This window comes from Zootoca vivipara, chromosome 6, assembly GCF_963506605.1.
Source record: "Zootoca vivipara chromosome 6, rZooViv1.1, whole genome shotgun sequence".
NCBI classification, from domain to species: Eukaryota; Metazoa; Chordata; class Lepidosauria; order Squamata; family Lacertidae; genus Zootoca; species Zootoca vivipara.
In genome coordinates this window covers 47,467,472-47,484,316 of record NC_083281.1, presented here as the reverse complement: position 1 = coordinate 47,484,316, position 16,845 = coordinate 47,467,472, and the positions used below count along the sequence as shown (strand labels likewise).

General features: G+C 43.9%; 1 protein-coding gene across 7 annotated transcripts in view; it reads right to left on the bottom strand.

Annotated features, from left to right (window-relative positions):
• Positions 1–16,845, bottom strand: part of HYDIN (HYDIN axonemal central pair apparatus protein) — a 174,777-nt gene that overhangs the window by 103,196 nt on the left and 54,736 nt on the right. For all 7 annotated transcript variants that reach the window (XR_009557771.1, XM_060275916.1, XM_060275918.1 and 4 more), the window contains 4 exons: positions 16,439–16,676; positions 11,040–11,183; positions 9,147–9,290; positions 8,585–8,898 (listed from right to left, as the gene is read on the bottom strand). Coding sequence is in view for 6 of the 7 variants with exons in the window: in XM_060275916.1 (XP_060131899.1) it covers positions 8,585–8,898; positions 9,147–9,290; positions 11,040–11,183; positions 16,439–16,676 (840 nt within the window). In the remaining variant the exon portion in view is untranslated. The remainder of the gene's footprint in view (positions 1–8,584; positions 8,899–9,146; positions 9,291–11,039; positions 11,184–16,438; positions 16,677–16,845) is intronic.

Below are 16,845 nucleotides of genomic sequence, written 5' to 3'. Positions count from 1 at the left end.
GGACAGTAAAATGGGGTGTGTTAGTATTTCTGAGTCCCTGAAAATGTTTATTTATCTAATTTATTTGGATCCTTATAAAATGGGGAACAGTAATCCATCAGAACCCAGAAGTGCTGGGCTTACTGAGCATGCTTCACATATGGTGTATGTGTACATACATACATACATACATACATACATAATTTTAGAGATTTACAAATTGTAATATTTCCCAGATTCATATATCAATAATTTACAAAGTATGGCCACCTCTGAACTAACTTTGTTTTATAGACCAAACTGGTCAGCTATTTCTGCTAATTCAAAGCACCCAGCCAGATGGGCGGCGTATAAATAATAAATTATTATTATTATTGTATTATTATTATTATTATTATTATTATTCCTATATAGATTTGTAGATGTGGTCCATACTACTCTGGCTGCAATTACCAAGACTTTTGCCCAATACATCTGATCCACAGACACATCATCCTAAATCCAATTAAATATTACCAACACTACAGAAAGTTTCAAATGTGCTCCTATCATCAATGTAACCTATTGCATAGTTTGTCTCCCAAAATCATAGGCACATTGATGTTCCCAACACATATGACAAGCGATCATTTGCTACACATGTGGTGTTTTGTTAATGCTGCATGCCATGCAGAATGGCATTTGCCCCTTTTTTCAGCATGACTCTCCCAACTCTGCATGTTAGCATGAGGAGAGTGTGGGGAATAATTCCGGAATACTGTAATGCAGAAGAACGGAGTGCTTTCATGTGTACTCTCCTAAGGCGGGTAGGGGAAAATGAAAGGTTAAGACTGAATAATTAGATGAAAACCATAAAAGTCACTGCCCTAATTATAAGGTCCAGAAATAAAACTAAATAAGTCATTCTTCACCCCAGCTGAAAAACAGATGTTAATCTGAATGACAATTAGTTACTGTGTTGAAAGGCACAGAGTGGATAGAATAGCAGTAACCTGTTTTTTAGCTACCAAACTGTCAGGCTGCATTAGCTGGATGTAATTATACACATGGTAGCAAAAGAGAAATAATATCTGACAAGCTGTGCTTTCTTCCTGGCCACTTCATGGCCAAATGAAGGTGTTAACAACTTGGAGGCTCCCTTCAGGCCCAGCTGTCCTCTGGGTAGTCAGGTGGTGCCAACACAAGGACCCTGTGAAACAGCCAGGAAGCCTAATTAATACACAAAGAGAGAGATGAAAAGAAAGGGGTCAACCAGCATCACATCCGGAAGGTTAATGAGGAACCTTGGAGAATGAAAGGTCTAATCCTGTGAGATGTTAGTGATGCCCCTGAGCACCGCATGTGGCAATTTCACCTTCACACAGTCTTCTGAAATGCCAACATGCCATAGTATGGTTAGAGTCTGAAGGTGTGTGTGTGTAATAGTAAATAACAGAGGATTGGCTGGGGAAGCCAGAGAGGAGACCAAAAGCCTGGTTCCATGATGGTGGGTTGCAGTAATATAAAATAGTATTATTTAAGCAACTTCACAGGAGGTGGAGATGTGTGGTGATATGTGGGGTGTATGCACCATGTGTCCTGGCTCCTATCCCCAAACACAGAAATAGATACTCTTGTAAGATCTCTCACTTACCATTATTCAGGCAAGTATTGGTACCGGCAGCAGACAAAAGGCTCAGAAGCCATAGTTCAAGAGCGGGGCAAGAAGTTCAGAACCAGACAGAAGCAACAAAGATGTCCCAACAAGTTTCCATGACCTGTCACACCCAGGTGTGCACCACCAGGTGTGCACTCACTCACAAGACTCTGCTGCCTTCAGGGAATGTCAGAATTGCAAAAATGTGCAAAAAGGGTGCAAAATGTGCAAAAAGGGTGGGTGGGTCTGCTCCCATCTATGAAGGCAGAGCCTTGTTTGAAGCAACAATACTGCACCCTCCTGTTGAGGCTCCTGTTAAAGTCATTTCCACTTCTAGTAGTTCATCCCACCTTGGCTGCGCCAAGCCCTCCTGAATTGTTGGCAGTACCTGACATCCCTGCTCTTTTCCCCCAAGCAATAGAACCTGGGGTAGAAAAGGGAGATCCTCCCTCATCTTACTCAGGTACCACTCATTCAGCACCCCCTACTTCTTCCTCAGCCACATATGTCAGATCTTGCCGACCCAAGTCCAATATCGATAGAGCTGTGGGGCTTAGAACACCCAGCTCCATGCGCCTCTCCTGTGACCTTCAAGCCGAAGGGAACCTCCATGCCCCCTCTGACCTATCCCAAGGGTGCAGATACTACTAAATATTAGACCTATGAGAATACCTAGATAATAATAATAATAATAATAATAATAATAATAATAATAATAATAATTTATTTATACCCTGCCCCAGCCACTCTGGGCGGCTTACAACAGAAAAATGAAATAAAATAAACATTAAAAGCCTCCCTAAACAGGGCTGCCTTCAGATGTCTTCTAAAAATCTGGTAGCTGTTTTTCTCTTTGACATCTGATGGGAGGGCGTTCCACAGGGCAGGCGCCACCACCGAGAAGGCCCTCTGCCTGGTTCCCTGCAACTTGGCTTCTCGCAACGAGGGAACCGTCAGAAGGCCCTCGGTACTGGACCTCAATGTCCAGGCAGAATGATGGGGGTGGAGACGCTCCTTCAGGTATACTGGACCGAGGCCATTTAGGGCTTTAAAGGTCAGCACCAACACTTTGAACTGTGCTCGGAAACGTACTGGGAGCCAATGTAGGTGTTATGTGGTCTCGGCGGCCGCTCCCAGTCACCAGTCTAGCTGCCGCATTCTGGATTAGTTGTAGTTTCCGGGTCACCTTCAGAGGTAGCCCTACGGTATGTAGAGCGCATTGCAGTAGTCCAAGCGGGAGATAACTAGAGCATGCACCACTCTGGCGAGACAGTCTGCGGGCAGGTAGGGTCTCAGCCTGCGTACCAGATGGAGCTGATAGACAGCTGCCCTGGACACAGAATTGACCTGTGCCTCCATGGACAGCTTTGAGTCCAGAATGACTCCCAGACTGCGCGCCTGGTCCTTCAGGGGCACAGTTACCCCATTCAGGACCAGGGAGTCCTCCACACCTGCCCGCCTCCTGTCCCCCACAAACAGTACTTCTGTCTTGTCAGGATTCAACCTCAATCTGTTAGCTGCACTGATCATACTTTGAGACTCAGGATTTCATCACACTTGGGAAGGAGGTGGGCTACAGCCTCATATCTATCATGGCTGACAAGAGCAGATTGCAAATGGGAGCAAGGGAGGGGGCTGTGGACTGCTAGAAATGGTCCAGCCTTTCCACAATCCAGTAAGAGCAAAGCCAGAGGTTGCCCTATAAGAAAGTAAGAGTAAAAGAAGGAGATGCACAACCAAGACACCTACCTGCCTTCTAAGGCTTTCACTTCACAACCGTTCTGATTTTACATTGCAGCTGAAGGACTGCCAAATCAAGCTAGTAATACTGCGAATGCTGTGTCTAGTTCTTTATATATACTTACGTGGAATCCCAGAGTACAGATCAGGTGTAGGGAACCTTTGACTCTGCACATGTTGCTGAACTATAGCTCCCATTATCACTGGACATTAGCCATGCTTGCTGGGGCTGATAGGACTTGTAGTTCAGCAACAGCTGAAGGGCCTAAGGTTCTCCATACTCGATAAAGATACAACACTGGCAAAGACTCCTAGTGCAGCTAGGAAGCTAGCAAGTAAGAATCATACACAGGTTTGAGGAGCCAGGAGAGCAGACAAGCCCAGTGTGTGCTGGGAAAACAAAATATTCCCGCTTTCTCTGAAGGAAGTTCCTCCGGTTCCCCTGAAACAAATTTGTAAAAAATCTGCATTTACTATGTAGGCAACTAGCAAGATGGATTATGTAGAAAAGTCCTTGGGATCCTGTAGATCACCGGATGTTGGGAGGACCACCTGGAGCCACCACAGAACAACATCATGGTCCATCCTCTTCCCTTCCCATAGCTGACTTGAGGGATGCTGTCAACCTCAAGTAAAATAGAAGTTTACTGAAATGGAAACTAGAGCATGGCTCCAACAGCATGCCCTCACCTTGCCTGTCTGCCTTGCCAAATTTCCTCCCCACATCTTTTCCTCCTGGGGTACTTGGCTTGCTCCTTTATCCCACAGAACCTTTGGCCAAGCCTTGGAGTTAAATGCAGCTTCTAAGCCCTACTGCCCTCCAACCATCCTCCTCCTGCCACTAGGGTCCCACACCTGCATTTGTTTGCTTGCTAAAACACTGAAGATGAGGAAGGAAAGTCTCTGTGAGCAGCCCCAGTAAAAATGTGGCCTGGGACTCTCTAGTGACAAAACCACCAGCCTCAGACCCAGAAATGCTTTGGGTGGGGGTTGCATTTACAGTATTATATATATATATATCCTTCAGGTTCCACTGTTTCCCAAACAGCTACAAACTGCATTTGTAAGGGATAAAGTGTCTGACAGAAAACACTTGGCACAGACCAGGATCAGACTCCTTAATGAGCTCACGAGGAGGAGTGGCTCTCAGTGGCTCCCCTCACCCACCCTCCGCCAGCCAAAAAGGCCTTTCCACTGGGTTGGCTTATGTTTTCCTCGGGAAATTGTTTATTGATGTTATTCAGAATGGCAGACCATCAATGCAGTTGTTATGTTTACTGGACTTCCTGGGGCACTGTGGAAAATCCGTTTGCTGCTGTAATTAAAATAACTGCACGAAGGCCAAGTCTGAGAAAGCAGCAGCACTGTTGGTTCATATATTTGCAAGGAAGGAGGTTTGCAGGCAACTTGACAAAAGCTATTCTTGTTTGCAATCATTTCTACCATTTGCACCTCTCTCTCTCTCTCTCTCTCTCTCTCTTACTTTCAGAAGAAGAATTAAACCAAAGTTCAGACATTCTGTGGCATTTAAGGCAGAGAGGAGGCACTGGCAGCACAGTATAAGCTGCTTATCAAATAGGGTAGCACCACTGGCCAGATCATTTTCTCCCCCAATCTCTGCAGACCAACTTTGACACCCAGCTGTCATTCATCTGCCATAATAATGATGTTTGATGATTGACAAGTGGATTATCCACAGGGGTAAGGAGAGATAACAAAAACAACCAAGCTTCAGCTTCCCACCCATCAGTTAGTGGGAGGTGAATTGAAGCCTGCCTTTTGTAGGGATCTACTGCACAAAAGGACGCAGGTGGCGCTGTGGGTTAAACCACAGAGCCTAGGGCTTGCCGATCAGAAGGTCGACGGTTTGAATCCCTGCGACGGGGTGAGCTCCCATTGCTCGGTCCCTGCTCCTGTTCGAAAGCACTTCAAAGTGCAAGTAGATAAATACGTACCGCTTTGGCGGGAAGGTAAACGGTGTTTCCGTGCACTGCTCTGGTTCACCAGAAGTGGCTTAGTCCTGCTGGCAACATGACCTGGAAGCTCCCTCAGACAATAAAGCGAGATGAGATGAGGTAAATGGCGTTTCCGTGTGCTGCTCTGGTTTGCCAGAAGTGGCTTTGTCATGCTGGCCACATGACCTGGAAGCTGTACGCTGGCTCCCTCAGCCAATAGAGCAAGATGAGCCGCAACCCCAGAGTCGGTCACGACTGGACCTAATAGTCAGGGGTCCCTTTACCTTACTGCACAAATGAACTGCCCATTGAACTGCCCACTGATCAGCTGACATCAGCCACTCATTGGGTGATATCACCCAATTCATAGGTGTATGTGATTTTGGGGGGAAACGGCCTTGAAAACTCTAGCAGGCCAAGACTGAAGGAGAAGCCACATCCTCACAATGAGTAGTATGGAAGGAGGAGCCGAGGGCTTCCTCTCAAGTTGGGTGATTTCTGGCTTTGAAGATGGAGGAGAAGCATGGTCCCTGTGTGAGAACATTCTATTGAACTATATACCTGCAGTATGGAAATTATCAACCGGACAACAGAAATGGATTTTCCATGCCCCAATGGTGGCCAAGAGATTGATATTGAGAAATTGGGAAAATAAAGAAATGATACTGTTTAATCAATGGACTGACAATATGACATCACTGGCAATTTATGAACGGACTGCTTACAGGCAGGCGCAGACTCTATGGATATATGATATGATAACATTTGGAATGAGTTTATACAAACTCAGGTAGCCGCCCTGAGCCCGGTTTTTGACTGGGGAGGGCGGGGTATAAATAAAAATTTATTATTATTATTAAAATGCAGCAGGCTATTAACATTTACATAAGCACTAGGACAATAACACTATACCAATTTATACAAGAATGTATGAAAATATCTATACAGTGGTGCCTCGCTTAACGAATGCCCAGCTTAACGAAATTTCCGCTTAATGAAAGGATTTTTCGAGCGGAGGTTGCCTCGCTAGACGAATTCGTTTTATGAAAAATTCGTCTAGCGAATCGCGGTTTCCCATAGGAATGCATTGAAATTCAATTAATGTGTTCCTCTGGGCAAAAAAAAATCCAAAAAAAAAATATCAATGCATTCCTATGGGATTCGCTAGACAAATTTTTCGTTATAAGAAAAGACCCGTGGAACGAATTAAATTCGTCTAGCAAGGCACCACTGTATATATATAAATGTAGACATTGCGCACGCGGATGAAACAGCCTTTCTCCGTAACTGCTGAACCATAATGTAACAAATTTGGCCACAACGTTCCATGCCCATCAGGGAGGGATCTGGCATAAATTTCCCCCCAAAAAACCACACCATTCACACCTAAAATAATGATTAAACACACAAAAAAGTGGCGCCCAAATTAGACGTCACCACCAGAAACTCTGAAGACTCCAGCAGCTGCTCTGCCAGATGACATCACAAAATTCCACAGCAACCAACCGAAAACAGTCCTTTTGCAGCAACAAGGCCCAGCTTTTTCAATAGGCCGCAGCATTGCCAAGCAGGGAAAACAAACAGAAAAGGGCCTTTTACAACGGAGGGGGGGGGCATAGGGATGAGGCACAACAAAGGGAGGGGGAAACACATAGCCATGGGGGGGGGAGGACCCTGAGTCAGCCAAAGCAGTGGGGAGTGGGTTGGGGCAGGGAAAACTGAATAGGCCGGCTGCCAAAACGGCTATTCCACCTCCAAAGCCCAAGCCCAAAGCCTCTCCCAGCGGCTGCATTAATAAACGCCTGGCGCATTAGGCAGTCGTTCATCATTTCCCCTAACACGCACTTGGGGGCACAGCAAGGGGTTTTTGCTTTTTAATTTAGTGGGCCTTGTGTCACATGCGAGGCTACAGCAGCCATTTTAAGTAAGGGCAGTCATGCCCCTTTTAACCTAGGCTTTATACTATGACTGATTGCCAGCCTCTGAGTCTTAAAAAAAACCCAACAACCATGCACTTTCTCTCCCCAGTTTAAGTCCTCAAACCAGCACCACATCCTACATTCAAAATACCTACTCCAAAATTAGAAAATCCAAATAACCAAAACAAACAAACCACAAAACACACAACGCCCAAATCATACAATACCCACCAAAATAAATGACAACCCCCAAAATAAAATTAAACAATAGTAACTTCTGCTTCTCATGCTTCTCATGTTCTTATTTAAAAATAATAATAATCTATATATATATAAATGTTCACAATGCGTGCGCAGTAGCCAATATATGGAGATACAGGGGGGAGGGGCCAACACAGAGGGCTCAGACAAAAGTGTATGCTGGGAAATAGAACCCAAAAGCTGACAGTTCCTTCTCCAAGGGTGGAGGCCCAAGTATGGAAATACAGGGGGGAGGGAGCAACACTCCCCGGGGACAACAGAGGGCTCAGACAAAAGTGCATGCTGGGAAACAGAACACAGAAGCTGACAGTTCCTTATCCAAGGGTGGGGGCCAAGGTATGGAGAAACAGGGGGGAGGGGCCAACACTCCCGGAGACAACAGAGGGATCAGGCGGGGATGTGGGGGAGGAGGGGGCTTGATAGGTCATGAGTCAGGACAGGGTGGGGCCAGTCACAGGGATGTGCCGGAGGGGTGGGGGGAGAAGGGGACTCAATAGCTCATGGGTCGGGACAGGGTGGGGGCAGTCACAGGGATGAACCAGGGGGTGGGGGGAGGAGGGGGCAGGATAAGTCATGTGTCCGGACAGAGTGGGGGGAATCACAGGAAAGAACCACAGCAACGTGTGGCCGGGCCAGCTAGTTGTATATATATATTTGTGGGGGTTTCCCCCCCCCATATTTTCGCTTTTATGTGTATCTTTGTTGTTGTTGTTTTTCTCCCTCTCACTTTCCCTTTTTTCTGTATCACTTTCTTTCTTTTAACTGAAATCACCTTAATAAAATATAAATATCAGGGTGGAAAAGTTGGGTGGCTGGCGCATCATCCAAACCAGTCAGCCACAGGTTGACATTGGGAACCAAATGTTGGTTTCAAGAGATTATAAACAATGTAAATAGCATGTAATTAATACATTTTGATCCATCCTTTACTTCATCATGGGTCTCAAGGTGGTATCCATTAAGTTCCCAAGTATCTCCCATTGAGACCCAGACCTGCTTAACCACTTAGTAGGGTGACTGTGTCATGTACCCGCAGACAACGTCTTGGGAACATCAGACAAAATCCCAAAGGGAGGACTTATGATTGCTCTTACCTGATCAGGGTCTTACGATCCTGTGTCATGAAGGACCAGCGGTATTTTACAAGAAGGGGGCTGCAGTTGGTCATATTGATCTCACGGACAACTTCTGTGTCATTCAAGATGCAGCCAAAATTCAAATCCATTGTCTCAAAGTGTAGGTTAGGGAAACGCACTTCTCCCCGTAGGTTGATGTGGTCTACATGCGGATGCTCCAGGTAACGGAAAGTCAAGACTTCTTCTACCACTCGGTTGTACAAGTCATCTCTATAGAGAGGGTCAAACCTGATACAGAGGTCATGCACCTCCCCAACTTCCATAGTTAAGGCCTAAATCAGGAAAGAAATAAGTTTATTTTAAAAAAATAAAATAAATAACTGATTGGTATCTGCCCCCCACTGTAGTTCTTTGAAAATGACTTCTGCATTTTCAGTTACTGTTTGCAGCGCTGTCTAGGAATGGACAGGACACAACCAGCAGCCTGCAAAGGGCCTCTTACTCAAAGGCCTGAGGACACAACCAGCAGCCTGCAAAGGGCCTTACTCAAAGGCCTGAGGTGAAAAGAGACTCTTCATACCTGACAGGGTACTGGCAGCATTTCATGATCAGTATCACAGAGGGAAAAAGGTTCTTGCAAAGAGAGCAGGACATTGATTGGCAAAGACGAAACATTTTTCAAAGTCAGAGGTTCGTACTGGGGATTCAGGCTATCATTGGGGTCCTGGCGGGGGAAAGCAAAAACATTTGAGATGTATTAAAGAACAGAAATATATATATATCCCGCTGTACATCACAGTACCAAGTGATCAACCAAAGGATCACTTTCCATCCCATCCTATCAAGCCCTTCCATATTCCATGATGAGAAATGACCACCTTGCAGGGATAGCATTACACTTTTAATAGCCAGCTACTTGGTACTAGAAGTCATTGATTGTTCCCATTCATTAGGAGGTGGGGTAGAAACTGATGTGATTCCATCCCCTTTTATTCGTGTATTCATTCATTCCATTGAATTTATACGCTGCTTGATTGCAAAAGCAAAAAACAAAACCCTCCAAGTGATTTACAATAAATTTCAATAAAATTATTAATAAGTTAAAATAATAGATTAAAAACATATTAAAACTCACATCAGTTTTCTAAACATCTGGGTAGGCTTGTCTAAACAAAAATGTTTTTAGCAGGCGCTGGAAAGAGTCCAGTGAAGATGCCTGCCTGATATCGATATGCAAGAATTTCCAAAGTTACAGGTGCCACTACTGAGAAGGTATCTTCACACTAAAAGATTGAGTTCTTACAAATGCAGAATGGGCACCTGTAATTGTGCCAGTTCCATTGATCAAAGTAGTCAAGAGAACCATGTGTTAATTTTCAAAAGTTTTATCTTCCACATTTCTAACGCACAGTCAAAAACTCCTATTTTTTTCTTAGATCTATGGATCTATGGACGATCAAGTCCATAATATTGTCATATTCTGCCCCTTCCACAAAACTCCTCAGATGAAAATTGACCCTTTGTTTCTTTTGAAAATCTTACAGCTTTGATTTTATATTAATTTTCACTTGAAGAATTTTAAAGGGTATTTTTAATGTTGTAAACTTAAATCTATTGCTGCTGATGCAGTTTCCACAATTCCTTCTAATTCCGAATGACACTGCATTCGCCTTATTTCTGAGATGAACCATCAGTTCCTTCCACGTTTCTGTAATAATTTCTTTAATTTAATGAGGATACCTTGAGCTGCAAATTCCTCTCAGCACTACATTTGTATCTTTTTCTACCATGGCTTCGGCAGACTTAATTGGGCCAAGCGCCATGCTATCTCTCTGCTGGCTCATTGCCCTGGCTTCTCTGTAATGTTCTTGTGGCTTGAGAAAGTTTGTTAAACTGCCTTGTTTTGATTTCAGCATATTTATTGACATTCCCCCTTCTGAATGGGGGTAAAAGGTTTCCAATTCTCCCAATTGATCAGCTGCTGTGAAGAGAAATTATATATCCAGGGGCAGGAGCTCCAGGTTACTCGAATATCTTGATTGCTGTCTGATCACGGCCCTTTCTGTGCCTTCTTAGTCAATAATTTCTGTTATGAAGCCATATTTCAGCCCTGAGTTGGAGGAAGCTAAACAAGTCACAAAATGACCTTTTGGCAAGCATGTTTGTGCAGGAGTGAAGGAAGGGCCTCTTTGAGCCTAGGAGTTGGGCTGATCTCTTTGGCAAGCATGGTTTTGATGTGTTACAAGGTTACCCATCTCTGCCTGCACAAACCTTCTGTCAAAACGGAGGTGGCTGTCACTTTAGCTCCTGATGATGCCCAGAACATCTGAGCCTCTTTTGAACTGAAATGTGATTGAGTGTGTTTGCAGTTTTGATCACAGCCCCCCCCTTTCCACAACCCACTCCATCCTCCATTCATTCCACTAGCCCTTTGTAACATGCCAGCAGGCAGCCTGATAGCCAAAGCACTAACCTTCTCCACTTGGAATGTGATCTGTTTCGGGGAAATGTGTAGAATGGGTGCAATGAATTCACATATGACATCAACCTTCATGATAAGCTCCTTCCCAGATTGCTTCCCTATGATGGCATGACAGAGCAGCCTTTCCTTTACGACCTGTATATGGAAAGAAGAGCACAGTTTTTTGCCAGAATAAAAGAGGTTGGGCCACTATGCCTGTGGTGCTTGCAGTGGACCCCTGACCTTGAAAACTATGCCTTGGCTATCATTTGGTTCCAGGCAAAAGAAGCATGAATTGGCAAATATATATTTCTCTTTTGTAGAAGTTTGATTCCTGACAATTCCATTTACCCTGAATTCTGCACCAATTGGTGCCTAAGGACTGACCTTTGAAAGCAAATCATGGAAAGCGGATGATCATACTATCCTTCCACAAAAAGGTCATATTGGTATGCAGTTGCAACATAACATTTCCCACAGAATTATTATTTTTAGAAAACCCACCTTCTGTATACAGTAGTACCTCTGGTTAAGAACTTAATTCGTTCCGGAGGTCTGTTCTTAACCTGAAACTGTTCTTAACCTGAAGCACCACTTTAGCTAATGGGGCCTCCTGCTGCTGCCGCGCCGCCGGAGCACAATTTCTGTTCTCATCCTGAAGCAAAGTTCTTGGCAATTTCTTTTTTTTTAAACATACTTTTTATTAATTTTACAGAATACAAAAAAACAAAAAAAACGGTACATACATAAACACCTTTTCCACCTCCTTCCTACCCACCCACATGGGTCCTCCCCTGCCACAGAAGTATCCCATGTATGTGAACAGTCAGAGATGTTCCATTTTATGCTTGGATTTCTGTCCTCCTCCCCCTCCCCTGACCCCAAAGCCCCCCCTGCCACCAGGGAGCTCCAGCAAACCAGGGCAGTACGCAGGAGGCCATCCATCCAACCATCTATTGTCATACCAAAAAAAAAAGAGAAAAATAGAAATAGGAAAAAAGAAAAAAAAGAAAGGGCAAAAAAAGAGAAAAAAACAATACAAAACAGAAAAAATTTTCTTACATTCATGATTTTAAAACCATATTTTGTGGGCTTCCCCTCCCCCCCCTTCCCCGGTTTTCATCCCTTTTTTATCATCTGCAACAGTTTCTTACTTTATAGAAATACACCTTTGTATCTTATACAACTTCAAATCACTGAAAAATCAAACTCCCATTTTATCTTCCCGTGCCTAATTTTTTCTCCCTCTATAAGCCTCCATATTTTCACATTTTCCAAAATCCATTCACTTTTAAAACTATAACTATTCTCAATTTAACCTTACATCCCCGATTACCGGCTCCACCCCCCCAATCCAGCAAATTCCATAATCAGCAGACCAGTTATAAACCTGTTAATCCATCCATGTAATCACAACATCACTTTCCCTTCACCCCACCCCCTGTTTACAGTCTTTTGCCATCCAGGCCACCATACAGGGCCCCTGAATTTCTTCTCTTCTCTGCATATTTTTTCCTTCTTCCCTGTGGGCGTTCTGGAGTTCCAATAATACCAATCGTGCCCCCCTCAAAAGCGGGGCACTCCATCCAACTTTTTGTAGAGTAAAGTCATCATTTTTTTCGTGGTGTGCTTCATTTTGTGTTGAATCATCACAGTCCTCATCTTCATCTTTTCCTTCCAAATCACAGTCATCATCATTGTCATTCTCGCATTCATCTTTTTCAGTGTCAAAAGCTTCATCTCCTAAAAAATCATATTCTGCCATCACCATCTGAAATTTTTGCTGTAACTCTTGCCGTCGTGTCTCCTCTTGACATAGCTCTATTCTTGTTTCCCACATTAAGGTCAAAACAGACCGCTGGAACTCAGGGGAACACTTTTTTGTTGACATAATTCAATCCTGCCAAGGTCAAAACTTGTCACGTGGGGTGGAATATGATCACAGTTTATTTTCTCGACTCCATTTTAACAAGCTGGCTGCATTCTTCAAGTCTTATTAACAATAAAGTTCGAACTCACATTTCACAAACATTTAAACCAGAAAAGAAATTCCACAAAGTCCAGAAATACAAAATGAAATAAAAATTGACTCATAAATCCTGATCAACTCACTGGGTTGCCTGGGCTGCCGGCTCCCGAGGAAAAGAAAGATTTTTCTCAGTCTTTACCTCTTGCTGCAGGGCAGTCATAAACCACAGTCTCTCTCCCCTTCTCACCCTGCATCAAAGGGGAGATTCTCTTTGATGCCTTTGAGGGATCCTTTGAATTGCAAATCTTCTGTTTATGGCTTCGGGTTTCTATTTACTGTCTCTTTTGTTGCCGTGGGGGGGGGGGTGGCTTCCTCTTTTCTCCCCTCTCTCCCAGATCCAAATTGTTTTATAATCCAAATCGTGAGGTTACTTACAATCTTTTCCAATCGTTTTATTTTCGGAAGAATCCAGCGCTCTCCGCCTTCGGCTTGAAGCTTCTCCCTGCTAGAATAACGTTGCCGCTCAAAATGGCCCCCGCGACTTCTACCCTCCTCGCTCCGGAGCTCTTATTAGAGCTAGCCGAAGAGTTGGGGAGTCCGGATTTGGGCTGTGCCGAGCAAATTGCCCCCGGGACGCCCTTCCGAGGTTCTAAGGGGCGCAGCGTCGCTCTCGCTGCCCTCCCCACTCCTAGCAGGGACGGGCCGTCTCGGAGACGAGACGAGACCCCGCCGATCGGCGCTGGCGCTGAACCCGGAAGCCCTGAAGCAAAGTTCTTAACCCAAGGTACTATTTCTGGGTTAGCAGAGTCTGTAACCTGAAGCGTTTGTAACCCAAGGTACCACTGTAGTAATAAATTAAATGGCTGTGAGAATCAAGGACATAATCAGCCATTTGTGTAAATGGTAGGGATGTACAAGCAAGTTTCAATCTGTTCCAACATTCATCCACAATTTCATCTGATATTTTCTGTTCCACTGTGATTGGTTTATTATGCACAAGTCTCACTACTGTTTCAATGTAACTTTTTACATATATTGCACAATATATACAGTATGCATATCTCAGCCATCAACAGATATTTACAATTCAGCTCCCTTCCCTGTGTGTTCCCTTTGAAAATTAATCAATTTCCAGAGGTGTAACTCTGTCAAACTTTTGCTTCAGAAAACCCAATGAAGAGTCTTGTGGCACCTTAAAGACAAAGCTAATGGCCAATCATAAAGCCATCTATGACTGCAAACCTAGCCATGTCTACTCAAAAGCAAGTCTCATTGAATTCAGTGTGGTTTACTTCCATGTAAATGGGATTAGGATTGCAGCCTTGCTGTGTTGATTTTAAAATTCAGTACTGTATAACCATAATCCTGTCTCATTTTTCTCCTGCAGGCATTAGGGAAGGCATCAATACCCTGTTGATATTTTGCTCTTTGTGCCCTGGATTATATTAATTCCTGTGGGCATATCAGACATTTTACTCTAATGCCACTTATATTAGTCCTTTTTGTAATGTAACATTTTATTTCATTAGTATGTATTTTATACAGAAAATGGTTTCTTGCTGTGATTTTACTTACACACACACACACACATATGTAGGATGTAGGTTGAACATGGGCCAAGGTAGTCCTCAGCCTGAAAAAGGTCCATTTCTCCTGGATTAAGCAATCTTGACAAAATAATTGAATATTGAGTTTAGATCAGGCCTCGTAGAACTCTTCTTACATCATGACCTGTTCCTCCAGATCAGCGGCACAGCCATGGGCACCCGCATGGCCCCACAGTATGCCAACATCTTCATGGCAGATTTAGAACATCGTTTCCTAGACTCCTACCCACTCAAACCTCTCTTGTACCTACGATACATTGACGATATTTTTATTATCTGGACACATGGACAACAGACCCTGGAAACCTTCCACCAGACATTCAATGACTTTCACCCCACCATCAACCTAACAATGAACCAATCTATGCAAGAAATACATTTTTTGGACACTACTATAAAAATACAGGATGGACGTATAGACACCACCTTATACAGAAAACCAACTGACCGACAAACATATCTACATGCTTCTAGCTACCATCCCAAACATACCAAACAATCCATCGTATACAGCCAGGCCCTACGTTACAACCGTATCTGTTCCAACTCTACAGACAGAGAATCTCACCTAAGAGATCTACAGCAAACCTTTTTAGAACTAAAATATCCACCTGATGAAGTTAAACAACAGATCAACAGAGCCAGACTGATACCTAGGGAGAACCTGCTGCAAGACAGACCCAAAAAAGAAAATAACAGAACACCACTAGTCATCACATACAGCTCCCAAGTTAAAACAGTACAACGCATCATCAGAGATCTACAGCCTCTCCTGGACAATGACAGCTCCCTTTCTCAAGCTCTGGGAGGAAGACCTTTCATTGCCTACAGACAGCCACCCAATCTTAAACAACTCCTCACCCACAATAATACAACCACCAGACTTAACATGGACACTGGTACCAGAGCCTGCAATAAACCCAGATGCCAACTTTGCTGCCACATACACCCGGACAACATCATTACTGGCCCCAACAACATCCAACATACCATCTCAGGACTATTTAATTGCTCATCTTCTAACATTGTGTATGCCATCAAATGCCAACGGTGCCCTTCAGCTCTCTATATTGGACAAACAGGCCAAACCCTACGCCAAAGGATAAATGGACATAAATCTGACATCAGGAACCATAAGACTGAAAAACCAGTAGGAGAACACTTCAATCTCCCAGGACATTCTATACAAGATCTCAAAGCAGCTGTTTTATTACAGAGAAATTTCAGGAACAGACTGGAAAGGGAAGTTGCTGAATTGGAAATCATTACCAAGCTTAAAACCATGGAAGCACCTGGGATGAATAGAGATATCGGATTCTTATCTCATTATGCATGATCAAGCTTTCTTTAGCACCTCAGCCCAGGACTAATTGCAGCCATCAGCAGCCATTAACACCCATCTACAGGTTTACCACTCCCATCAGCCCATCTCCCATTCCCACCCACCCCCACCACCCTCTGTATATATATAGGGTCTGACACTTCTGTTTCTAGTGTATCTGAAGAAGTGTGCATGCACACGAAAGCTCATACCAAAATATAAACTTAGTTGGTCTTTAAGGTGCTACTGAAGGAATTTTTTTATTTTGCTTCGACTCAGACCAACACGGCTACCTACCTGTAACTAGAACTCTTCTTACATCAGTTATAAAAACTCATATATGATGTTTTGAGATTGATACAGTAACCCTTGGCAACAAGTAGGTGAAATGCAGCTGATGCTACTATGGCAACTTGTGACATGGCAGCAATCCTTGAAAGAAGTTGGTTCATTTCTATAAATAAGTAACTGAGAGCCCAAAATGCCCCCAACAAAGAGGTGAAAGTCTATCTACCTTGGGAATGTCAGAAAAGCCTTCCAGCATCATGTCCATGCTTTTTCCTGGGGTCAGCTCCATTCTCAGTGGCTGAAGCTTAAAGAGCGGAAGTTCAGAGGACTTTTTTGTGTTACCATTGATGGGAGGGAGGGTGTTGCGCTGGCGGAATGGGGGGAAGCCTTCTGTCATCCAGTAGAGCTGATGAGTGCGGCGCCCGCGGTTAGTGATCCTGAAGCGATAGCAGCAGGAATCCAAGCTAGGAAAGGAGGGGCAGAGAGAGGCTAAATCTCAGGACAACAAATAAGAATGGACTTTACTATATTTTGTGAAATTATTTATTTAAGGGATTAAGAATGCAACCCTTCAATATCAATATTTCCAGGGCAGCCGACAAGTTGAAGCAAACCATTTAAAACACCACATGA